Source organism: Phocoena phocoena, chromosome 3 (assembly GCF_963924675.1).
Source record: "Phocoena phocoena chromosome 3, mPhoPho1.1, whole genome shotgun sequence".
NCBI classification, from domain to species: Eukaryota; Metazoa; Chordata; class Mammalia; order Artiodactyla; family Phocoenidae; genus Phocoena; species Phocoena phocoena.
Genome location: NC_089221.1, coordinates 149458779 through 149484713, shown reverse-complemented (window position 1 = coordinate 149484713; position 25935 = coordinate 149458779). Strand labels below are relative to the sequence as shown.

At 49.6% G+C, this 25935-nt stretch overlaps 1 protein-coding gene across 1 annotated transcript; it reads left to right on the top strand.

The window, feature by feature from the left end:
* Window positions 1-12944: 12944 nt before the first annotated feature.
* Window positions 12945-24852, top strand: STC2 (stanniocalcin 2). Its single transcript, XM_065874203.1, has 4 exons — window positions 12945-13429; window positions 15490-15632; window positions 18443-18654; window positions 23730-24852. The coding sequence occupies exons 1-4, from the start codon at window positions 13279-13281 to the stop codon at window positions 24130-24132; spliced, it is 909 nt and encodes a 302-aa protein (XP_065730275.1). The 5' UTR covers window positions 12945-13278; the 3' UTR covers window positions 24133-24852.
* Window positions 24853-25935: the final 1083 nt, after the last annotated feature.

Genomic DNA, 25935 nt, shown 5'->3' with positions numbered 1-25935 from the left:
TCCCTCTCTAAGATAACTGCACTGGATTCAAGGGTTCCATAATGCTTAACAGTGAAATTCATGATATGGACGGAATGTTTGTATCTCCCAAAATTCATATGTGGAAACCCTAACCCCTGGTGGAAAGGTTATTTGGAGGTGAGACCTTTGGGAGATAATTAGGATAGATGAGGTCATGAGGGTGAAGCATCCCCATGATGGGATTAACGCCCTTAAAAGAAAAGAACACAGAGCTCTCACCCTCTTTCTTTCTCTCTCCCCACCATGTGAAAACACAGCAAGAAGATGGCCATCTACAAGCCAGGAAGAGAGACCTCAGCAGAACCCAGCCAGGCTGGCACCCTGATCTCAGACTTCCCAGCCTCCAGATCTGGAAGAGAATAAATATCTGTTGTTTAAGCCGCCCAGTCTATGGTATTTTGTTTACAGCAGGCCTTTGCCCTGGCCGCTGGCCTTAAATTTCTCATCTACTGCCACTTTCCCCATCACTCACTAGACCTCGGCCACACTAACCACATTTCAGTTCTTCGAACAAGTCAACCTTAGTTCCAACCTCAGGGCCTTGGTTCTTACTCTGCTTCTGGCTGGGAGTAGCCTCCCTCTGTCTTCATACGGTGGGCTTTTTCAAGTCATTCAGATTTTTATAGAAATAATCCTTATTCAGAGAAGCCTTCTCAGACCACGCTCATTGACACAGACCCTTAGACACTCTATTTTCTCATTACTTTATGTGCAGCATGAGACCAGCTACCTTGCCCATCTTATTCACCACTATAACCCACAAAGCCCAGCCCAGCACCCAGCACAGCAAAGGTGTCCATCGGATATTTGTTGAATAAATGACTGAGACACAAAGAGTCTGGCCTCCACGAGTCCAGACAGAGAGCCAGACTGTGGGTGGAAAAAGGGAAAGGGTGACACTGGCAGAGGGCACCACCATTAGCTTGGTCTGCGTTCAAAAGTTTCCCAGTCAGCAAACCAGCTCACGCAAGCCCTCCTAAGGAAACACAGTGCAGAACTCGGGAAATGTAGCCCAGGGCTGGTCAAAAGACAGTCATACTCTAAAATATGCACGACCAGATTTTGTGTACCACGTGTTTTATCTTTGACCGTACTTATGGAAAGATTATTCAAGAACATCGTGAACACACAAAAATAAATCTTTAAAAATATCATTTGGATGACACACACATACGAATGAAAGATTTTTCTCTTTTTACTATAGCATTCCATTAAGGCATTTTGAAAAAGCAAATGTGCTAAGTAACGGCACACGATAACCTGCAAATAAAAATGGACTCAGTTGCTACCTACACAGCTGACCCCAGATGAAACCCACCCCAATCTCACCATCAACCAAGGTAGAAGGAGGGGGCAGCTCGCCAACTCTGTTTCCTGTCCTCTGAGGACCTGATAGTGTCCAAAGCAACAGAAGGTCACGGTTCTTACTCACACTGGGATGTGGGTCAGAGAGTGGCCACAGCCACCACTGCCTGCTTTGATCACTGGGGAAAACAATGGCTATTCAGTGAGTGCCAGGTGCCAAAAGCAAGGCATTTGACACACTATCGCATGTAATCCTACAAAAACCCTATGAAGCACACATTATTATCCTTGAACTTATGTTGAGAAGACTGAGGCTGCTCAACATAAATTCAAGCCTCAACAGAGAGGCTAAGTAACCTGGCTGAGATCACACAGCTAATTGGCATCAAGGCTAAGATTTGAAGGCCACAGTGCCTAGATCCCTACCTACCCAAGAGCTGTCCCTCCCCTCCACACTCCATAGATTAGCTCTCCTTACCCTTCTTCATCTCCACCATCAGTAACTGACGTCAAGGGCCCAACACCTTCCTCTTTTCTGTCCCTCCTAAACACCCAGCACCGGCCAGCCTGCAGTGAACTTCACGAGGTTGATGATGATGGACCCAGACTTCTTGCAGAGCATCCCCTTCTGGTCCGCCTCTCCCTCTCTCTCCTTCTGCCTTATCCCCCGAGGGCTCTTTTCTCATCAATTATCAGCCCTCTTGCTTTAGTTTTGTATGCCTAATTTATCTTGTTACCCACTTCTTTTTGTTTGTTACCTAGCCAAAAAACAAGAAGAGTGGGCTTCCCTGGTGGCACAGTGGTTAAGAATCCGCCTGCCAATGCAGGGGATACGGGTTCGAACCCTGGTCTGGGAAGATCCCACATGCCATGGAGCAACTAAGCCATGTGCCACAACTACTGAAGCCTGTGCACCTAGAGTCCACAACAAGAGAAGCCGCCACAATGAGAAGCCCGCGCACCACAACGAAGAGTAGCCCCCATTCACTGCAACTAGAGAGAGCCGGCGCACAGCAACGAAGACCCAACGCAGCCAAAAATAAATAAATAAATTTAAAAAATAAAAATAAAAAACTTAAAAAAAAAAAAACAAGAAGAGTCTAAAAAACATTCTTTGGCTTCCTTTTAGATTGTAATCTTACCTTAGTTCCTGTGCATTTCTTTCTTCTGAGGACTTTCTTTTACTTTTCTCTCTTTTACTTCTTCCTACTTCTTCTGCCTCTCAAGGTTTTAAGGTCTTAAGGAGAAAAAACAAATATATATATATTTCTGTGTGTGTATATATATATATATATATATATATATATATATATATATATATATACACACATACATGGGCACTGGATTCCTCTGGCCATCAGGCTAAGTTCACTTTGTTCATCATCAAAATGAAAGTGTTTTGTAACATGATCTATAATACTTATTATTCACTGGTGGGGATGGCGAAGTGGGTTCTGACTTCAGAACAATAATAAAATACAAAGATCTGGCAATCTGTATACCCAAGTTCAAATCTGGACTTGACCCTTCCAGCTGTATGTGCCTTGGACAAGAATCTCTGAGCTTGAGGTTTTCATCTGTAAAATGGGAATAATAATTCTACTCCTTCCCAAGGCTGTAGAGAGGTTTAAATAAGCCGTGTATATGAAAGCACTTTCAACCGAGAAATAATTTCAGCAAAAAGCAGGGCCTTGGCCGAACGACGAAATGCCACAAGAAAGGGGAGGTTGCTGTTGAATTGTGCATTGGATATCGCACCTGGGTGGCCCACTAACTCTTTACATCCACGACCTTTCCCCCAAACGGGGTTTCCTCTCTGGAAGTCCCACTTCTGCTAATGGAACCAGGAGGCATTTCATCATTCAATAACCACACACACACTTAATCTGCTGTGAGTCAGGGACTGCAATGGGTGCTAGGGATTTGACATTGAACTTGCCGAACAATGTCCCCTCCGTCAGGGCCCTTATAATGCATTTTGGATGGGAAAAACAGTAAGACAACAAACAATGAAAATAAATAAACAAGATAATAACTGATCAAGGCCCCTGATTTGCAGGGACAGCCTGCATGAAGGCCCTAAGGCAGGAAAGAGGTTGGCTTATTTGTAGTATAGAAAAAAGATGCTGGAAGGGAATGAGCGAGGGGGTGGTTCCCCTGAGGTCTGCAAAATCACCAGGGCCAGATCTTACAGGGCCTTCCGGTCTGTGGTCAGGAGTGTGGATTGGATTCTAAGGAGGCCTCTGGAGTCAAGCGATGGAGTGATAGCATTGGGTTGAGGGTTTATTTTTGTTGGTTGCTTGGTTTGGTTGTTTTTTGTTTTTTTTTTTTCATCAGTCTGGCCACAGTGCAGAGAATTAGGATTGGAGAGAGTGTTGGTGAGCGAAAGTGGAAGCAAGAGAGCAGATTGTCTGCTCCACGGTAGGACAAGACAGAGATGACTGAGGCTTGGATGGTGGAGATGGAGAGACGCGAACAGAATCGACAGGTATTTTGGAGTCAGAAACAACACAAAGTGGTGATGAGTTACATACAGAGGTGTGAAGGGAAGGAGAAAATGGCTCATTTTCATATCAAAGAGGACTCCTGGGGTTTTTTTTTTTTTTTTTTTTTTTTTTGCTAGAGCAACCAGAAAAGCAGTGATAGTAATGATTGAGATGGGGGCGGGAGATGGAAGAGAAGTGGAAGAGCACGGGGCAGGTGATGGGGGAACTGGTAAAAGAGAGGTAAAAGAGAGGCTTAGGGACTTCCCTGGCAGTCCAGTGGTTAAGAGTCTGTCCTTGCAATGCAGGGGACATGGATTCGATCCCTGGTTCGGTATCCCTGGTTGGAGAACATGTAAGATCTCATATGCCACACGGTGCGGCCAAAAAAAAAAAAAAAGAGAGAGAGAAAGGCTTAAACTTCCATCATTTTCCCCACCTACCCCTCAAGTGCAAAAGCTGGTTATCTTGCCAGTTTGTCCCCCACAAGCTCGTAAAAATCGCCTCTACCTTCGCATCTCCAATTTGCCACGTGACTTCTCAATGTGTTTCCCCCCTGGAGGTCTCCTCCTCCAAACCATCTCTGCACCCTCACTAGCCCCACAACCTCAGGACTTTCTGGAATGGGGAGTAACGCACTTATCTTTATTGTTTAAGACTTCTGCATTGGGTTTTCTGTTACTTGCAGATGAAGACAGACACACCAGGCCCTCGGGATCAAATCCCAGTCAACGTTCAGCCAAGAGTCCTCTCCTCCAAAACACCATCCTTCCCTGCCACACCAGACCACCCAGGTCTCCATCCTGCCTGCTCTCACTCACTCCTCTGGGCCTCTGTGCATGTTGGTCCAGCTGCCTGGGATGCTTTTTCTCCCTGTTTCCACCTTCTAAATGCCTCCTAACCATTCTCTTAACCATTCTTCAGTTCCTGTTTTTTAAGCGAACGTAAAAACTAAAAATTTTTCATCTTTGACACCTTTTATGAGGTGTCAACCATTGAGGGGTCAGTGGTTGAGGGCAACCATTCTCTTAGTTCCCATAGTACCCTGCCCTCATCTCCATCATAATGCCAACCACACAGTGCTGTAAAAATTATTATTTCCTCCTCTCTAAATTTGTACTGCTGTAAGGGCAGTGCCTGGGTTTATCTCTTCCTTGCTGTCCAGTATGCAACACGGGGTCTAACACACAGACACACACAAGAGTTGACTGAATGACTAAATGTCAGAGTGGGTTAGTGCTATAGACCGAACATTTGTGTCCTCCCCAAATTCATATGTTGAAAGCCTAACCCCCAGTGTGATGGTATTTGGAGGTGGGGTCTTTGGGAAGTAAGTAGGGTTAGATAGGTTATGAGGGTCAGACCCTCATGATGGGATTAATATCTTTATAAAAAGAGGAGGAGATATGAGATGGATCTCTCTCTCTCTCTCTGTCTCTTTCTCTCTCTCAATATCTCTCTCTCCCCCCTCTCCCTCTCTTTATGCATAATTCAGGGAAGCAGGCTTCCACTAAGAACCAAATCACGCTGGCATCCTGATCTAAGCATCCTTCCAGCCTCCAGAACTAAGAAAAAGAAATATCTGTGGGAATTCCCCGGTGGTCCAATGGTTAGGACTCTGCACTTTCACTGCCGAGGACAAGGGTTCAATCCCTGGTCAGGGAACTAAGACCTCGCAAGCCACGCAGTGCAGCCAAGAAAAAGAGAAAGAAAGAAATGTTTGTTATTTAAGCTACCCAGTCGATGCTACTCTGTGATAGCAGCCCCAGCAGACTAAGACAAGTAGGTTCTAAAGTCTTCAAACAAAGTAAAAATCTTGAATGGTCAAAATTAATCTTAAAAATCCTGCCTACCACACATAAAACACAGTATCCATGTCTTTATTACACGTAATTCTTTTTTTTTTTTTTTTTTCTTAGTCTTTTGGGCACACTGTGTGTCATATGGGATCTTAGTTCCCTGACCAGGGATTGAACCCACGCCCCCTGCATTGGCAGGGCGGAGTCTTAACCACTGGACCACCAGGGAAGTCCCTATTACACGTAATTCTTATCCCCACTGAATTTTGAGAAGTACTGAGTTCCACTAAAGGGGAGAATAAACAGAGAGGTTATATGACAATATCTCTCTTTCAAAGCACTCCACTGTAAAACAGTCATCAATCCTTAACAGGGAGTTTTAAGGAAGATGGGGTGGAGGAACGGCTTCTTCACTGGCTCCTTCTACACTGGCTCCTGCTTGCCTGAAGGAGTTTACTTGATTTTTGTTTTAATGTTCTCGTCTGTAACCTCAGCTCCCAGTACAGCAGGAAAAAACTGTCATCATCATTTGGTCCAATGAAGCCTTTCTATTTTTCTGAGTAATTTACAGAAATAATAATAAAGGGACAGCTTTTAAATTTTTATTACAAAATTGAATCATTTAAACATAGCAGGGACTTCCCTGGTGGTGGTCTACTGGTTAAGACTCCACGCTCCCAATGCACGGGGCCCAGGTTCGATCCCTGATCGGGGACGTAGATCCCGCACGCCACAACAAAGATCCCGCACACAGCAAAGACGACCCTGCATGCCACAACTGAGACCAGGCGCAGCCAAAATAAATAAATATTTCAAAAATAAATATAGCAAATTTTCATTCCCTATTTTCCTGACTTTGAAGGTATATAAACTCAAAATGAGCAACATTCTCTACATGCAAGTAACTATTCATCAGCTGAACCAGGGGCAGATCCATCTCACAAATACTAATTTCAGATTTCAAGTAAATCTCTAATAAGTTCTAATTTATTGTTATTTCTGGTTCTTCTTGCAGTTGCATCTTAAAACTAGTACTTTTCAAACCTTTGATGGGATGTAATTTTCCTAAAGAGAAGACGGTCATCTTCTTTTCTCCATAATTGCAAAGCATTTTCTTTCTTACATTTATAAACACTAGTAAGAATATTCTTTGGATCACCTTTGTAAACACACCCGACTTCATCATTTGTCCCTTTCAAACTGTATCAAGGAAATTTTGCTAAACAAACACCACAAAAGGTACAAGAAGATTGGCCTCCCCTTCTTTGAGCAAAACAGGACAGTCCAGGTTTTTGTTGCAACATATTGGGTGATGAAACCATCCTTGTTGCATGACTAACTGGATGAGAATACCATATTTTTTGTCCTCAAAAAATATATTGTTTATTGATCGATTCTGGAGTGTGAGAAAATTGATCCAGATTGTTGTATGGTAAAACTCAGAGTCTGAGACTTTGCTTACAGAGTGAATTTTACTGTTAACATCAGAGCCAACATCGCTGCTGTCCCTTCTGATTTGTCTAACTACTGTAAAACATTTTCCTTTGTCAATTTTCTTCTCTTCGCCATTTTGTGCAGGCAATGAAAAATTCTGTATTCTCCATGGCATGCAATGAAAGTGATAATAAAACTACAAAGATGATGTCCTCGGGGCTTCCCTGGTGGTGCAGTGGTTAAGAATCCACCTGCTAATGCAGGGAACACGGGTTCGAGCCCTGGCCTGGGAAGATCCCACATGCCGCGGAGCAACTAAGCCCATGTGCCACAACTACTGAGCCCACGTGCCACAACTACTGAAGCCCGTGCGCCTAGAGCCTGTGCTCCACAACAAGAGAAGCCACCGCAATGAGAAGCCCGTGCACCACAACGAAGAGTAGCCCCTGCTCGCCGCAACTAGAGAAAGCCCGTGCGCAGCAACGAAGACCCAACACAGCCAAAAATAAAATTAAATAAAATAAATAAATTTATTTTTTAAAAAAAGATGGTGTCCTCTATCCTCTTTTATACCTTCTTGAAAGATGATGTAATACTCCAAGCAATGTAATAAGAAAACTGAAGGGTGATGCAATCGTGATGATTTATTTCACTGTTGCATCAACCTTCTGGGTGGTGATTCCATCATTCTTCCATTTTCTTATTATTTTAGTATTTTTAGCATAAGTGGCAATAATTGATGGGTAATGATGAAATAATTCCTAGGATGATAAAATGGAAAACATTTCAAGATATAAGAAAAATCAGATCACTAAGATCCCGTGAAGTCTTAGATTTATAAATGGCTCCAATGATCCCATATGGTACATTCAAGATAGAATGAGTTTTATTCTGTTCTTGTTAAAAAGTAAATGTTCTCTTTGATCTTTGAAAAATTTCCTTTCAAAAGAACCAAAGTCATGATATATAAAACTTTACAAATAGTTAGAACTGCTCAGAAAAAAAAAAAAAAAAACTCAAAAACTAAAATTGGGTCCCATGGACCCGGATGGTATACTGATGGTTAAATCACATTAATAGATTTGGTCATTTCGTGAAAATTTTCAAAATCTGACTCCCTGGTAAACTGCCCCACAAAAAGACCCTTCCCTTACCCATAGTTCTCGGACCAACCAGTCAGAGAGAAAGCTCCATAGTATTCCAACACCATAGATGCTCACCTCCGGGCTCCACCAGCACTCCCCACGGAGATCAGGCTGCTCCTGGCCTGGGACATTTTCTCCTAGAGTCTTTCTTCACACACAGCGAGGAAGCAAAAATCATGACCTGAGGAAAACAGAGACCACTTCTGGAATACTCTGCAGGCTTCAGAACAAGGCACTAACAAAACTCAGACCACAATCAGACACCAAACTTTACTGCTTTGCATTCTTTCCAGTAAATGGATTTATTGTAAGGAGACAGTGGTCCTATTCTCTTAGGGTTTTTAAAAATTCTTTTTCATCTCTTGTGTTTCCAGTCAGTCCATGACTATGGTTTGACAGTTAATCTACAACACAGAGGAAATGTCCAATTCACAAAAGTGGTGTATTCCAAACCTTTGGAAGTTGGTTGTTTCGGGAACTCAGAATATTTTCTCCTTAAATAAACAATATTATAAATGATGGTGAGGTTTCCAGACCAGCCCCACAAAAGCCCTCTTAACTCATAATGTTGTTGGGGCCCTGGACTTTTACGGTGAAAATTAGTAGAGAGCAATTTTGTTGTAGTACCAATAAACAAACTCAAATATGGAAGATATAGTCTCCTCTCTCCTGAATTCTATTTAATGAAACAACTGATTTAATGAAAGGAGATAAAAGGAAAGACAGACTTTTTAGGGAGGGACCTCTACTTATAAGAATTTTGGAGCCTTATAGCAGCATTCTATTGTTATTTTGTCTGTCCAGTTTCACTTGGATACCTTTTTTTCATTTTCCCTCATAGAGGCATGACACAAAGGAGCCATGATGAGGGTAGATTTGGGGCTCATAGCAAAGGATGGGGGAGGAAAAGCAAAAAGTTTGAGAGAGATTTTCTTGATGGGGCGATTAAAGCACGTCGTTGCAAGGGGGAGACTGCCTAAATCGGTATTAACTGATTTGCTAAGGAAATTGAGGAGAAGGTGGAAGACCCAGTATTAGTAGTGCCCTAGGCCCTTGAGCCAGGAAGAGAGAGAGGAGAGTCCACTATTTGGTCAGACAGTTCCCTCTCTAACCATAAGGTGGTGCCATCAGCCCAGACAGTCGGCCCCAAGGGGGCGTGGCTTGCAGGAGGAAGAGCTCTCCACGAGGAAGCCACGTTTTCCACCCTGGCTTTGGAACTCAGAAAGCCTGGACCAGACACCAAGTATCAACCTATGCGATATTGCCTCATCATCCAACAACTTCCCATCCTCCAAGGCCCCACCTGCTCATACCTTCCCATCCTCCAAGAATACCTTTCTAGGCATAGCAACCCACATCAAGATTCCAACTAATTACTCCCCATTCCTCTCATCCATATCCCCCTTCACAGTGTCAGCACTGGGCCCCTGACCTTTTCCTAACTCCAAAAGGGAATCTAGTCTAAGAGCGTCCTGGAGTTTCATCCTTAAATGCCATCAGGATGTGAAAACAAGATCTCTGGTGAGCACAGATTTGTCACAAAGGCCCCACAACAAGGCCCCAGATGCCCTTGGCAGCTTTATCTTCCACTTGAATACCAAAGTGGGCAACCCCTATTCCCGATACAAAACGCACCACATCTCCTCCGTTCATTTACCCCTGCTGGTCCTCCCTCCTGTGATACCCTCTGTTCCTTTTCTACTTGTCAGTATCCTCTCCCCTTTCAAAGTCTAACCCGAATTAACCTACTTATTGTTTGGATTTAACTGGTGGAGTTAGAGAGGAAAACTTGGGTTCCACGCATTAACCACAGAAGCCCCAGATGGTCACGAGGTGAGCCTGCCTCATCCTTTCCACTGCCAGTTGGGTCTTAAACTGAGAAGGAGGGTCCGTCCAGCCAAGACTCCCTGCTGAGCCTCAGGGCAATACCAGCTGGACTGTCCTCGCATCTCCCAAGTCTCAGTGCCCACCTAGAGAGACATCAAAGCTGCAAGCACAATGCGTGGCCCAGTATCTATTCTCAATTCATGTTTCCTTTATAATAATAATAATAATAATCGCTACCATTATTACTGCCCCTTCCCCACTCCCTACTGTCACCAGCCGCAGTCTGCCAAACCAGTCCTGAGTTACAGAGCTAGAAGAAGGAACGAGGGGAGATCACAACACAGTCGCCAGCCTGATCTCCCCTCCCCACTTCCACCCCAGGCCTGTGGCCTAGACTGGTAATCCCAGGAAACTGCTTCCTGATTCTGCAGAATTTTCTCAGCCCTGCTGGGACGGACTGGGGTGGGCATTCTTCTCTGGATGTCTGGCTCTGGCCAAGTGGCCTGACGATAAAACTTTTAAGAACTGGTACCTGTAACTTGCAACACCTCAAATACAGTTCACTACTTTCCTTTTAGTTCTAAAGGGACAGGTGGCTCAGGTAGGAGACAAGGTAGGAGACCAGAATGTCCCCTGTGAGGCTGGAGCAAAAAGCCCCAAGATGAATTTTTCCATTATGCAGGTCCTCTGAGGGCAGCCCCGGGGCTTCATGGTGGCAAAAGGCCATGCCCCAGCTCTGGGAGGCAGGAGCCCAGAGACCTCCATCTGCCTGGCCCCTGATCCAGGTGGCCGAGAAGACTCAGAGAGTCTGCATCCAACAAAGGTCGGCTTGCTCCCACCCTGTGGACCTCTCCTATTTCTGTGGCTCAAAGAGCCAAGAGACCAGATGCCCTTTTTAATGCCAATATAGCTCATGTTCTCACCTACAGAAAAGGCTCTCCAAGGAAAGAAAGCCTACCCAGGTAATTCAGAGGCTTACGGAGTTCGTGGGAGGCCAGACTGCTGCCGGTTTTTTTGTTATGTTTTGTCTTTTCAGGATCTACAGGAGACGGTGTTTCATAAACTAATAAAGGAAGTTAACTACGCAAACAAAAGCAGGGTGGGAAATGCTAACCACCTATTTTAATGTACTTGTACCCCACCTCCTTCCCCCAAAGCTCTGAGGCTGCAAGAAGTAATTGTTATTGGAATCATGGGCATGAGTGGTCAGTTTCTTGCCACTGCTGCAGACTCGGACCTTCAAAGTGACCATTTCCTTGGGCTCTGAAATCGGGTGGGGATGGTGGACAGCAGGTCCCCGGCGCTGCAACCCCGGGGAGAGCCCACCCGAAGGCGCTTTCCCCACCCCCTCCTTTCATTCCTCCCACCTCAAGGCCACTGGATGCGCTGGACAGCCGCGGCCAGAGGCGCCCACCCTGCCCCCACCCCCACCCCCCTTCCTAACGCCCTCGTGCATCCGGAACCCTGGGAAGGGAGCTTTGGAAGCCGAACGGCGGCCGGAGGATGACCCGGCCCCAGCGTCTCCGCGCCCCCTCCCCCAACCGTGTCACATGGCTGCCCCAACGAGGCTCGCAGTGCGCCCCGCCGCGGAGACCCAGGGCCGCGTCGCCACGGGCAGTGGGTGATGAAACCTCCCCGGCGAATTACCGCAGAGGGCAGGGAGCAGAGCGGGGCCGAGGCCGGGGCCGGCGCGGGGTGTGGGAGCTGGTACCCGGGCTCACCTGTTCTCCAGGAGGAGGATGGAGACGGCGGGGGAGGGGCGAGGGCGCGTCAACCCGGGGTGAGTGGCGCGGCGCTGGCGTCCCCGCCCTCCCCCAGCCCTGCAAGCCCCCAGAGCAGCGCCGTCGGACTGATGGTGCCCGGAGCAGTTCCTGTCCCCAGCCCAGGCGCCGGGGAGACGTGAGCGTGCACACGTACACACACAGCGGGGGAAGAGGCGCTCCGAGCGGCGCCCAACTTTCTCCCTGCTTCCGCAGGCCGGGGGAGAAAGCGGTCGGGGGCAATCCAGCCCCTGCCGTGCTTGGGGAGGGAGCTCGAACAAGGAAAAGAGACGGAGAGAATTTCCTCGGGTTTTGTTTTTAGGGTTTGGGGAGAATTTTTTGACCTTTTCCATCCGATGAATGAAGAGTAAAGGGAACCAGAATGGGGTGGCGAGTAGCGCTTTGAGAAAATGGAAGAGTATGCTTGGAGACGCGTGAAGTTGCCTTTCAAGCTCCAGCCTCTGGGGCACGCGATGCTCCTCGGCGGGCTGACTCAGGGCTGCCTGGGCCTCCCAGCCCCCCGCCTGGAAATGATGCAGGTCCAGTCAGTCACCTGGATCCCTGCAGCCCAGCCCGGAATCCGTCTGGACTGAGGGAGGGGCGAGAATCTGGCACCAAGGCCCACCAAAGAGGGGCGAAAAGAGGAAGATGGGGCAGTCGCTCAGGCTAAGTCCTATATCTAGTGCTCTGATCCTATCTTAAATAGTTTGAGGGATTTTTTTTTTTTAATGCAAAGCGTCACAACGCCAGGAATTCCCGTATGTGCCCAGTTTGGCCCCAGCATCACTGTATCCAGGAAACTTCTCCAATCCTCGGGGCTGGGAATCTCAAGTGAATTCCAACAGGCAGAAAGAGGAAACTTTCCCAGCCCGATGCGGGTGTGATGCGAGTCAGGAGACCGGGCGGACGCTGTCCCAGCGCAAACTGTCCCCTCTCGCCCTTCTTTAGCTGCAACCGGAGCTGGAATTCGCTTTTATTTTTTTAAGTCCGTTCGGCCATTGCCCTCGAGCACCCGCACACGCGCATGCATCTCCGGCCGCGCTCTCACACACTCACACACGCACGCAAACGCGTGGCCGCCGCCAGGTCTGCAACTTTGTCAGGCGCTCCCAGCGGCGCTCGGCTTCCTCCCGTAGTAGTTGGGCACAGGCCACGCCTCCCGACCGTGTTGTCAAACGGGCGGGGGTCTCGGATTGGTCCAGCCGCCGGGACAACACCTGCTCGACTCCTTCATTCAAGTGACACCAGAGCTTCCAGGGATATTTGAGGCACCATCCCTGCCACTGCCGGGCACTCGCGGCGCCGCTAACGGCCTGGTCACATGCTCTCCAGAGAGCTACGGGAGGGCGCTGGGTAACCTCTATCCGAGCCGCGGCCGCAAGGAGGGAAAAGGCGAGCGAGGAGGAAGAGTGGGAGGAGGAGGGGAAGCGGCGAAGGAGGAGGAAGAGGAGGAGGGGAGCACAAAGAATCCAGGTCTCCGGGCGGGAGGTTTACACCAAGAACCATGTGTGCCGAGCGGCTGCGCCAGTTCGTGACCCTGGCTTTGGTGTTGGCTACCTTCGACCCGGCGCGAGGGACCGACGCCACCAATCCGCCCGAAGGCCCCCAAGACAGGGGATCCCAGCAGAAAGGCCGCCTGTCCTTGCAGAACACAGGTAAGTGCGTGCGCCCCAGCGGCGGGGAGCTGCTGGGAGAAGACACCCGGCACCCACGCAGAGCGCCCCGGGCGCTTCGCCCGGAACTGGGCGCCCACCCTGGGCCGCGCAAACTCTTGGGGTGGCGTAGGACGTGCAAAGGAAAGCGCGAGGCAAAGCGAGGTCCGCGCCGGGCTCCGCGCGCCCGGAATCCGCACGTGCTGGCAGGGTGATGAAATGGCTGGGGCAGGACTTGTTGCTGTCCTCCCTGGGTCGAGGGTAAGTGAAGCAGCGTCTGACGCGGCCAGTGCCGGCTCCGGAGTCCCCGGTCCGGTTCAAAGCTCCCTGCTCCATCCTGACCGGCTTGCGGGAGGCACGGAGGGTCCCCGGAGCGGGGCTGCGCCCTGAACCCGGAGAACTTCTCTTCCCAGCCGGCGGGCCGCGGCAGGACCGCTTCTCCCCTTCCTCAAAAGATGCCCGACATCCGAGAACTTTGTAGGCGAGACAAATTGCATTTTGAACTTTCCCCTTAGGGAGCATTCCTTTCGGAAGGGGTAGGGGCGGGTGGCGCAAAAGCGTACCTCTGCGGTGCTGCCGCCGTTCCCCGCTCCAGGGCAGGTCAGCAAGGGAAGAAATGGTGACACGGCCCGAACCGTGCGCCGCAGCTGCTCGACCGGCTCTCCGCTCACCCACAAGCTGCCGAGCACAGCCAGGCGTGCAGGGCTCGGGGCTGGCCCTTTTCCCAGCCTCCTGGAGAGGAAGAAAATCTGCCTACAGCTCCTTCGCTCTTCACGGCCCTCCCTTTATTTAGGGGGCCTGCGAAACCGGGGGCGGCGTGCGTGCGCTCACCGCACGAGCAGGAATGCACGAGTGCCCATTAGCGACGCCCGGAGCGCGTGAATCGCGGCCCTGCGCGCTCCTGGCCGGCGCGCCGGGGCCGCGCGTGGGGTCGTCCGGGAGTCTCCCACCTCCATAGGCGGGTGCCAGCACCCGCGGCCCGCGCCCCGCTCATCCTAGGACCCTCGCGCACCCTCTCCTCAGGGAAAGTCCCAGAGCTTTCCCTGAAAATCGAACGTGATTTTCGCTAGTTGGTGACCCTCAATAAATACACGCCCCTCATTCTCTCCGCAGATTTAACCTGAATGTGGATTATCTCCTCCGACCCCGCCCTTCTTCCAAAATATACTTTTCTGATGTAATTTTGTGGTTGGTTTAAGTCAAGGAATTGGGTAGGGGGAGGGAAGGAAGACAGGCTTTGCGCGCGGCAGCCTGACAGTTAACTCCCTCTCAGCCTGTCCTTTCACAGAGACGAATTAGAGCCACATTCTGTGAAGGGGGGCAGCAAACTCCCGGGTCGCGGGAATTCTTGGGGATGAAGCGTCACCTCACCCCGGATCTCTGTTTAAAAGGAGCCTCTAACTGCGAAGGTTGCGTTTCTGCAGACTAGCCCCCATCTGACTATTCCTGAGCTTGCTTGCAAACCGCAGCTTCCCTAGCCTGGTATTTTTAATGCGGATGGTTTGGAGGCGCTGCCTTAATAGGAATTTTGTTTTGATTTTTAGATGTTGAATCATAAAGCTGAATTGAAACTGCTTTTTGGACGCTTTCATTTGGGGGTCAGGAAGGAAATGGCCTTGATTTAATAACAGCAGCTTCATCCAAGTAGAGAAGGGTATTTCATTGATGAAGTACAGAAAGGAAGAGCAAGCTGATGGGTTGAAATTTTATTTTTGTCTGTGGGTTTAGAAAGCTGAAATATCTTATGCTTTCAGACTAAGTATTCCCACAAATACTTTAATAAGACGAGAAGGATGAAAAATGGAGTGTTCAGACCTAACTTCTGATTGTGACTTTCGCAATGTAGGTTTGGCTAATTTTTTACAAATATTTACAAATACATTTTCATAAGTAGATTAGGTGATGAAATTTTCTTTCCCTGGTTTTTTAGATCCTGAAATAGTCACTTCTAACTTTTTCTCTTAAATCTTCTTTTAGTCGTTACTTTTATTTCAACCCGCCTCTCTGCACTCCCCAGCATGGCTGAGAATTTTGAATATGATTGTACGTAATTCTCATTTTAGCGGAAATCCAGCACTGCTTGGTCAACGCTGGCGATGTGGGGTGTGGCGTGTTTGAATGTTTCGAGAACAACTCTTGTGAGATACGGGGCTTACATGGAATTTGCATGACTTTTCTGCACAACGCTGGAAAATTTGATGCCCAGGTAAAAAACCATATTGAGCGCCACGAATGTTTTGTGTTAGCGTAGCGTGATCGAAATGTTCGTTGGAAAGACTTGTTAACAGATTTTCTTAGCTGACGGTCATGGTGGGTTTTAGCACTTGCCAGAGACCTTCTAGGTGAGCAGCAGGCTGCCAGTGACTCCCCACTCCACTCCTGGAGTTCAGCTTTCTGGACCTGTCATGTAGGCTAAATCCTTCTCCACTCTTCAACTGTGTCTCCACACACAGCGTGGAATGGAGACCAAGTTGAACACTTATCTGAGGATTCTTAGCAGAGAAGACAAAAGTCATAATAAATAATAAACACCTTCTAAGGGACACCTAAGGATGTCCGGCTACCCAGAACCCAAGTCTGCAAGGCCCATCACATTTAAGAGTGTAGCTTGAGTGGAGAAGGGCAGGGACTCCAACTGACCATGCCGAAAGCTATTTTCAAGAATAAAAGAGACACAAAATTTGTAGAAATTCTCTTTCCCTGGTTTTTTAGAGGGCATGTGGGGGACTTCCCTGGTGGCGCAGTGGTTAAGAATCCACCTGCCAACGCAGAGGACACGGGTTCAATCCCTGGTCAGGGAAGATCCCACATGCCGCGGAGCAACTAAGCCCGTGCGCCACAACTACTGAGCCTGCGCTCTAGAGCCCACGAGCCACAACTACTGAAGCCTGCACGCCTAGGGCCCGTGCTCTGCAACAAGAGATCTCGGCCCCCGCTCACCGCAACTAGAGAAAGCCCACGCGCAGCAACAAAGACCCAACACAGCCAGAAATAAATAAATAAATAAATTCAGAGGGCATGTGGGCAGGTAGCATGGATAAATCAGGGCCTTCAGAAGAGCAGACTTTTCTCCCTCCTAAGTAGCAGATCCTCCTTTCCCAACCTGAAAAGTCGGAACCCTGAATGAGTCCTGCTCTATATAATAACTATAGTCAGGGTCTGACCCACTTCAGTTATCCCAGGGTCCCCAGGGTAAAGCCCAGTTGCTGTGTGGGCAGGAAATGAACCCAACAAGCAACTTTATGGCTCCAGTGCCCACGATCCAAACATGTTTCAGATGGAGTGGAGCATTAGGCTCGTCTCCTTCATGTCCTCCCCAGCCCACATATGCACTATGAAGTACCCTGTAGTTGTTACAGACTTCCTCTCCCGTTTCATTGGAGAGCCATGACAGTGTTTGGATGAGGCCAACAGTTTAGGTGTGATTTATGAACATCGCCAGTCACCATGTACTGACATCCTGTAGAGAGCCTGACAAAGCAACGCCTGGGAACCAGAAAGCAATGTGACAGGGCTGGCAGCCTCCCCTACAGAGGATGTGGGGTGGCAGCAGGGGAAACAGAAACCGGGGAAGGAAAGAGGAGTAGAACGTTTGAACTCCTTGAGACTCCCTAATAAAGCATCCCTTCTGGATTAACTGGAATTAGGAAACGTAATAGGAAATCCGGAGGAAAGATGTGTATTTCAGGGCAATCCCACAGGATGTCAGGGAAGAATACCAAGAACGTATTACTGCAGCCCTCGCATAAATTAATCTTCCTTTTTTCTCTCAACCAACAGCAGTATGTTCTCAAGTTAGAAGCATCCCTTTCAAGTCAGATCTCAGCCCATAACTACTTAATAAACTGGCACACCGTACCCTCCATCCTATTTGGCTCCCACTGGAGAGTCAGAGGAAAGGGGGCTACGGGGAGGTGGTTTTTCAGTGATCAGACACTATCTGTAGACATTTCAACTGCTTCTAAAGGAGAGAACTGAAATAAACATGCTGGCTGGCTTCCCACTTCCAACCTAAACCCATTTACTTTCTCAACTCCGGTACGTCCGGGCCTGTCTAAAAAAACAGGGGGTGACCTCTCCAACGACAGCTTGTTTCTATAGTAAGCGGGGTGCGGGGATCCCTGGGTAGGTATCCCACAGTGCCTCTCTGCCCCGAGAGGTTGATAAGGGAGCTGCCGGCCCGGGCTCGCCGCCACACCCCGAACAGCTGTCTCCTTTCTAGGATAAGAGCGATCTAATGGGGTTGCCAAGAAAGAGGACTGTAGGCCAGATGTATGCCTGGCTGCCTTCGCCACTCGGAGGCCGGGAGCATGGGGGAGGGGCCGTCAGTTGGGCAGTTCAGACTCCAGATGCTGCCAGGCAGTGTGCCAGGCGGGCCTTTTAGAGGCAATAACCCTAACAGTTTAAAGGAGTCGAATTGCTTTCAAAAAGGAAAAAGAATGCTCCTCCTTAAAGGCTAGGAGGAGACAAGAGAGAGTATGGGTTGGGGGTGGCAGGAGGCACTGAGACAGAGAAGGGAGGCCCAGCTAGCACCGGATCTTGACATCCCTAGAAGGAACAAGGGGAGATGTGAGATTTGGACAAGCAGGGACTTTCTACTTGAGAAAAACTCTTGCTGGGCGCCACCAAGGAGTTCTGGATTTATGCTGGGCCAAATTCCCCTCTGTGTTCCAGAAGCGTTGCCACCAAACGGCCAACAGTGGGGCCGCCTTGAGGATGGAGGGTCATGGGTGGCCCAGGACCAGGAAGGCTAGCAGAGCGGGTCAGGAGGAAGGAGGCCGATGCGTTTGTCTCCCGAGTAACATACCGAGTGCGGGGGTATCACGTCCCTCTGGACAGACCTCCTGATGTAGCCTCAGCCTGTCACCTGCCAGGGTGTCTGTGTGCGGCAGGGCCTTGGAGTTCAGTTGTCAGAAAAATCCCTTGTAAGCCCAGAAAGGGTAAAAAAGCCGAAGTGTGTAAGAAGGACTGGTCTCTCCCGCCCCGCTCTCCCTCCGCTGTCCCCTCTGCTCTCAGGGCAAGTCCTTCATCAAAGATGCCTTGAAGTGTAAGGCCCACGCTCTGCGGCACAGATTCGGCTGCATAAGCCGGAAGTGCCCGGCCATCAAGGAGATGGTGTTCCAGTTACAGCGGGAATGCTACCTCAAGCACGACCTGTGCTCTGCCGCCCAGGAGAACACCCGGGTGATGGTGGAGATGATCCACTTCAAGGACTTACTGCTGCACGAGTGAGTGCTGCCCTCTGGGGGCAGGGGGTTGGGGGGGAACGGAATGGTGCAACTAGGATAGAGGAAGGGGAGGCCTGCTGGGGCTGGAGGAGAGTCTTCCTCGGTTTGAGGGGCTGGCCTGTAAAGGCTGAACTCTCCTGTCAAACTGGGAAGGTTGTGGTTTACCTCAGAAAGCTGCGCACTGACTCCCCAGGAGTCCCCTTCCAGCGGGCCTTCAGGAAAAGCGAAAGAAATTTCCACCATCGGTTTCCAAATCCTAAGCAGTAGCCACAGGAAATCTTTTCACCGAGCGTGAGATGTGTAGAATTCGGAAATACCTTTCGTCTTCCCCTCAGCCAAGATCCCAACGGTGCTGAGGGTTCCAAGTAGCCATGCGGGTGCCCCGGCAGACGGCCGAGAGCTGATAATACACTGAGCATGTACTAAGTGCCAGGTATTGTGCTAAGGGCTTCATATGAATTTTTCACTTGATCCACATGACGGCGCCGTGGGCTGGGTACCATTCTCATCTCCATTTTACAGATGAGAAAACTGAGATTCACTGCGGTAAAGGTCGCACAGACAATGAAAGGCAAAGCCAGGATAAGGAGCCAGGCGGTCGGGCTCCAGGACTTACACTCTTACAAACCAATCGCTTTTTTTCCTGCCTCCATAAGCTCTCCTTTCCTTTAGAAGGTCCGACTCACCTTCTCTAACATTAACGCCCTCCCAGAGAAAATGCAAAACAAATGACAAAAACTTTAATCAGCTAAACGCCTTTATGCCAAAGTGAGGAAATAAGAACATACTTATCGGAAGACTTGCAATTCGATCATAAACCCAGGACGTCTCCTTCCTTAAAAAACATCCCTATAGGATCCTAAATTTTGCAGAGTAGTAAAGCATGTGGGTGCATAGTTGCTTCTAACACAGTAGCCCCTGAAGGTTACAATGGCGCCTTCCTTGGGGACTTAGAAAGGAAGCTACTAACTAAGCAGCCCAGTACAAGTCATAGCACTGTTAGTCTTTACACAGCGACTCATTGAGCCAAATCAGTACAATTTTATGAACTCTTGCTCCTTAGTTTGTGCCATGGCCTCCCCCAGCTATGTCGCTAAACAGGCCACTCCCCACCCCCACATACACCACTTAGATCACAGAGGACAGCAACCGTCACCTGTCACTTTCCACTTGATTATGAGGCTCTAGGTATCTTGCAGCACCCCTTGGTGCAGTGTTAGAATTATAAGATTCACCGTGAATCTCTACCAGCAGCTCTTGCCAAGAGCAAACCGATGTGGCTTTTCCTTGAGTTACACTAATGCCTGATAAAATATTTTCTATTCTTCCAAATCCCTAGAGAAAAACAAAGCAACAATAGCATCAACAACAATAGCAATAACAATAACTATCATTTTTCTGAGTGGGCCAGGCCCTTTGGCCAGAGACTTTACCCGGATTATCTCATTTATCTTTCCCAACAGTGCCACAAGCCAGAGAATACTGTCCCCATATAACAGAGGAAGAAAGTGAAGCTAAGTGGTTAAAGGTCTTACTCTGAGGTTCAATTCCTACTTTTCAACTTGGGAATTGGTGATTCTGAAGCCAGTTGTCGGGAATAGACCTCAAACCTCCTTGTAACCTAGGCTGCGTTCTCCCCCGCAGACCAGCTAAAGGCTCAGGGGTCCCCAAATGTGGCGGGATTTTTCCCTTTTCTTAGAAACAGCCCCATTATACTGGCAAAGCACTGTGAAATTTCCTTCCTTCAAGGTGCCCCTGCAAGAGGCAGACACCCCATGGCTGAGAAACTCATGAAATTCATTTGTCCTCAGCCCACTGTCATCCTTTAGAGATAGTTTGTTGGCCTCAAGCATGGATGACGGGGCACTAGTTTTTAATTCTATGGTACATTCTTGGAGCCAAGAAGACTTTGTCTTTCTGGAGAAACGTCTTCTGTGGGGAAACTGAAGGTTTTGAGGTTTTTTGCCACCCTCCCCACCTTGAATTTAAGGAGAGGGAAAGTACCGTGGCTTTCTGACATCTCCTCTTCGGAAACATGGTCCATGGGGCCACGGGACCCTGACTTCCAAAGGACTCCTTACATCATTTAGAGCCAACACACAGCCCCCACCCAGGCCTGCTCTGGAAATGCTGGTGGTCCATCCCGAAAGCAAACCTGGGCCATTTTCTCAAATTCTCAGTGTGGCTGCATCCAAGTCATCTTGCCTCCTGCTAAGCCGGCACCCCTAGCTCCCCACAAATCCCCACTACCTTCCCTTCTGAAGCCACGACTACACACTGCGTCCACTAGTACTTCAAGCTGAACTGAGGTTTTTGTTTTTTAACTATCTGAACTGATTTGGGCACAAAAGATCCCATCAGTCCCCAGATATCAAGAAGACCATTTAAGAATGTGTGACACTGGCCACAGATAAGAAAATGAAAACTGAATTTGCTCTTCCCTCTAGAGAGGAGGAAATCATAGTCACTCCAGAATGCACGTCACCCGCATCCCTCAACCTGATCCTCATTCACCCCAAAACACGTTCAGTTAAAAGGACTTCCTTCAAACCCTCTGCTCCCCTCACCCCCTTCCCATCCCACTTCCTCCATATCAACGGCTTGGCCACCACACACCCTGTCACTGAGTGCTGGCAGCCTCCAGCCACGTCCCGCTCCAAGTATTTTAAAAAATCTTTTAGCCTTGCTGACTCCCAGTGGAGAGAGCTGGGCTTTGTCATTAGACACGGGCTGAGCTAGCAGCCGGAGAAGGCACCATGCCAGCTCGAAACAAGCTTAGATGAACACACAGCCCTCCCCACAGTTCACAGCTTTCTCCCCGGCCGACAGCGCTGAGGGCAGAAGAGAGCGTGGGCTAGCCTTCCGGGACCGCCTCGGGATTCGGAGAGCTCATCTGGTGGGCAGGACGCCCTGGCGAAGGAGGCCAAGAGGCAGTCTGTGCATTCCCAAGAGGGCCCTCCCCTTACTCTGGGGAAAGAAACGTGAAGGAGAGCATCCCAAAAGGACAGATGCTCAGCCTCCTCGATTTGCCCATCTAGCCCCAGGGGGTGGCAGGTAGGATCAGGTGCTAAAATCCTGATGCTGCTGTAGCAGATATACTCGGTGACCCTGACCTCCCTGAGGCAGTCAGTTGCTAGTTTTCAAAAGATGGAAGGAAACAGACCTGCAGGGAGCATTTCCCTTGTGTTGCCCCTTGCCCTCGTCTCTTAAGCAGACTTGGGTCATTGCTGTCCTTGTCACGGTTAGGGGCCTGCCTTACAGAGTTTCAGCACCCTGCCCATCAGCCGTGCCCAGACTCTCTGACTCTGAAGGCATCAAGGAGGCCTTAAAAGGCAGCTTGATCTCTATCAGCCAAAACAGTCCTCCTCTCCACTCTCAGCCCAGCCCCAGGCCTTCCCAGCCCAGAAGCTTCCAAAGCCACTTTCACACACACACGCGCACACACACGCACACACGCCTCGTCTCCTTTTTTATATCGATGAAATGAGGACAGTCCACTCAATTACAACTTGAGGACTAATTCATAAAAATGGCAGTAAACTACTTCACAAGTCTCAAAACACAATCTGCTCTTCCTGCTTGGCGACAACTGTCAACTTGCAGAGATAGGATTAAATGGGCTATAATGCAGCCCCCCAGGTGGTCCAGGCTCACAGAGGAAAAAAATTCTTCTTCTTCTTACAAATGATCTCATGTTCCAGAGTGATTTCCTGCCCAAAGGGATGGCCCAGAGCTTCAATGTTCCTGATCAGAGATATCCAGAAATTCTGCCAGTGAGGACTGCTTAAGAAAGCTGGTTAGCCACATGGAACACTCCATACCCCTCTCCCGCCTTGGGGATCTTAAAAAGGCCAGTGAGATGTAAGAAAGGCTCAGTGAGTGGGCCAGGACAGCCCATTGCCGGGGGGTCCTTTTTGCCAGATGGGCCCCAAAATATAAGAAGCAGGCACACTGCTCCAGCTTTCTGCACACACCTCCCACCCACAGGAGGAAGGTTTGCATGACGTGGTCATCCAGCACTTTCCTAAAGAACAACCCGGGGCAGCTGGGATGGCCTGAGCAACTGGCCCTCCCCTTGGGATCCCAGCGTGCTTATTTCACAGACAGCTGGCTCTCGTCCCAAACACGTAGACCCCTCTCAGCCAGCTCTCCCCTCCCTCATCTCCCGTTGTGGGGAAGCCCAGATTGGAAGCATAGAGGTGCTTAGACAGCCACTCCCCCACCTCGGCCTCTGCTACCAAGGAGCGGAAGAGCTCTGTGGGAATTCACATACCCCGACCCTTCTCTGCCTGTTCCGGACTCCTCCAGATACAGAGGGGAGTGCGCCCAGAAACTTCCCAAAACACCCTTTATCACCATGAGCCCAAACCAGGGGCAAACACGGACCACGGGTGAGATGGTTTCTTGGGAGCCTCACGTACAAAGCTCACCTAGGAGAAGGACACCCAGTGCAAAGCCAGCCAACCTCGCTTCCCTGCCATAAAGACTCCCCAGTTTGGTATTTAAGGCCCTTCATCATTTGCCTAAGTACTCCACTGGCTCCAAGACCCAGCTCGACTCCCGCTAAAACCCTCCCAGTTAGCACACCCTAAACAGACCCGGAGCTCCCCTGCTGTCTTATTCACACAGCTGGCGTTCTTGCCCCGCCTCCCCAGAGATTCTTCCCAGACTTCTAGCATATGCACCTGTGAATTGTCACTGGCCCTTTTATTTGTGCATGGCATGCGGGATCTTAGTTCCCCAGCCAGGGATCGAACCCGGCCCCCTGCAGTGGAAGCACGGCTTCCTAACCACAGGACCACCAGGGAAGTCCCTCACTGGCCCTTTATCTTGTGGTAGGCTGTCTCCCCAGCCTCCAGTTCTCTCCAATGCCTGGCATGGATACCAGTACGTAATGGCCACCCAGTCAATGTTGGTTGAGACCAGTACTCCAAAGAATAGGCTTCAAGTAGTTCCAGAAAGCTCGTCCACCAAACCAAACCCAAGCCGAGCGTTGGTCACGTCCCTCTCCCCCGGTGTATCGGTCCTGCCCTCTGCAGGCGTACTGCATCCTGGGTCTCTCTCTCAATCTCCAGACCCTACGTGGACCTGGTGAACCTGCTGCTGACCTGTGGGGAGGAGGTGAAGGAGGCCATCACGCACAGCGTCCAGGCTCAGTGTGAGCAGAACTGGGGAAGTCTGTGCTCCATCTTGAGTTTCTGCACGTCGGCCATCCAGAGGCCTCCCACGGCGCCTCCCGAGCGCCAGCTCCAGGGCCACAGGGCCAAGATCTCCAGGGGCCACCACGGCGAAGCAGGTCACCACCTCTCGGAGCCCAGCAGTCAGGAGACCCGCCGAGGTGCCAAGGGCGAGCGAGGTAGCAAGAGCCACGCAAACGCCCACACCCGGGGCAGAGCGGCCGGCCACGGGGCCCAGGGAACTTCTGGAAGCAGCGAGTGGGAGGAAGAACAGTCTGAGTATTCTGATATCCGGAGGTGAAACGAAAGGCCCGGCCGGGAAATCTTTCCTCCACGCCGTCCATTTTCTTCTCTCTGGACATTCCAAAACATTTGCCATTAAAGAGGGGGGATGTCACACGCAGGATTTGATGGGGATTGCGGACTTGATGGAGGTGTATGTAAGCGGCATGGACAGGTGAAGCGGAGACTCCCTGGGCGGCAGCGAGGGCTCGGTTGTGCCCGCTGGGTCCCGCACCGGCACATCCCGAAGGGAGGGAGCCACCCGGCGTCCTCATTGCAACTTTGCCTTCTTTCCATCCGCGGCAGCCTGCGGTTCCCTCTGCTGTGGGAGGCGATGGGGAGGGGCGGGGGTGACCCCCGGGGCTGGATCGCGGCCCAGACCGCAGCTTCTGGTGCTGTCTTGGTGGAGAGCAGCTGGATTCCGGTGCAGGAGTGGGTGTGAAAATCTCCCTGGGAATCAGGAGAAGGGTGGAGAGGAAGCAGGGGCCGTGTGGGTGCTTGGTGCCAAACCAAATCCAGTTTCTTGCATGGGACCTTGAGGTTTGGAGCAACTTGGGAAGGGGCGGGTGAGGGTTCTAAGTGTAATTTCTGAGCCATTGTTCTGTCTGGGGCACCCTGTCCGAGGGAGTGGCCCCTGTGTGTTTGTATTTTAACCACTGCTTCAAGTCTCGATTTCACTTTTTTTTTATTTATCCAGTTACATCTCCATATCTGTCGTCTAAATAAATAGCTTTCAAACAAAGCAACTGGGTCATTGAAACCAGCTCAAGGGAAAACAAAAAACAACCCATCTTTGGGGGCTGAATTGTTTTTAGTGCTATTTTAAAAGGAATCAAAGAGCAGTGTAGCCGTACATCTGACTGCCTGACGTGGGCTCATTGCCACTTAGGGCAAAGCCACACCTGGAGGAAAATGCACACAGGAGGAGTGCATTTGACAGATTTCCTTTTGCATTTCGGTATCTCACCTTGACCCTCAGCCAAGACAGATAAAGCACCGTACCCTGGATTCCATGAGGCCAAGTTGGAAAGCTGGCCTCTCCGTGCTGGAGGATGGAAAAGGGGAACACAGAAGGACTACTCAGTAATTTTCACCAAGGAATGCCGACCTTTTGCATAAATGGAGGAGACTGCTGAAAATCGCTGAGGGACGAGATTTCCCAGATCCAGATTGAAAATTTAGCAATAAGAAAAGGAGTCAGAGTAAACAAAAGAAAGGCAGAGAGGAGAGACAGAAGTAAAGATACAGGGAGAAGATTAGAACAGAAATCGTCAGCAGTGGATGTCTTGTGGTTACTGAAGAGGTTTCAGAGATAGGACTTTACTTCTCTTTCCCAACGGGCTACAAATTAAAGCTTATCCTTTCTTGCAGCCAGTACTCAGACAGGAGCCCAGTATTGCAAGGAGTGGATGGATGTGCTGGGCCAGGTCCTTCTAGAGCAGGGGTCGGCAGACCTTCTCTATAAAGGTCCAGATAGGGAATACACTATTTTCGGTTTGGCGGGTTGTATGGTTTCTGTTGCAGCTACCCAACTAAGCCTTTGTCGCCTGAAAGCAGACATACGTAGACAACACATACCAAATAGGCTTGTCTCCATGCCATTAAAATTTTATTTAACAGGGACCCAACTGGACTTGGCACTTGGGCCTGAGTTTGCTGACTGCTGTTCTAGTGACTGGGCAAAAAAGTATGCATCCTCCATTTACATCAGCTCATAGCTTTCCCTGAAAGCAACCTGAGGCCAGAGATAAAGAAGCTAAATTTATCTGCTCGAAAATGATTTGTTCCACAGAATGCCCTTCCCCAAAGCACAGCTAGTGTT

Bases quoted from the DNA above. Each gene is read 5' to 3' on its own strand.
- STC2 (XM_065874203.1), top strand. From the start codon at position 13,279: ATGTGTGCCGAGCGGCTGCGCCAGTTCGTGACCCTGGCTTTGGTGTTG. The intron at 13,430-15,489 runs GTAAGTGCGTGC...TTCTCATTTTAG, and splicing joins CCTGTCCTTGCAGAACACAG to CGGAAATCCAGCACTGCTTG. The intron at 15,633-18,442 runs GTAAAAAACCAT...CTCTGCTCTCAG, and splicing joins CTGGAAAATTTGATGCCCAG to GGCAAGTCCTTCATCAAAGA.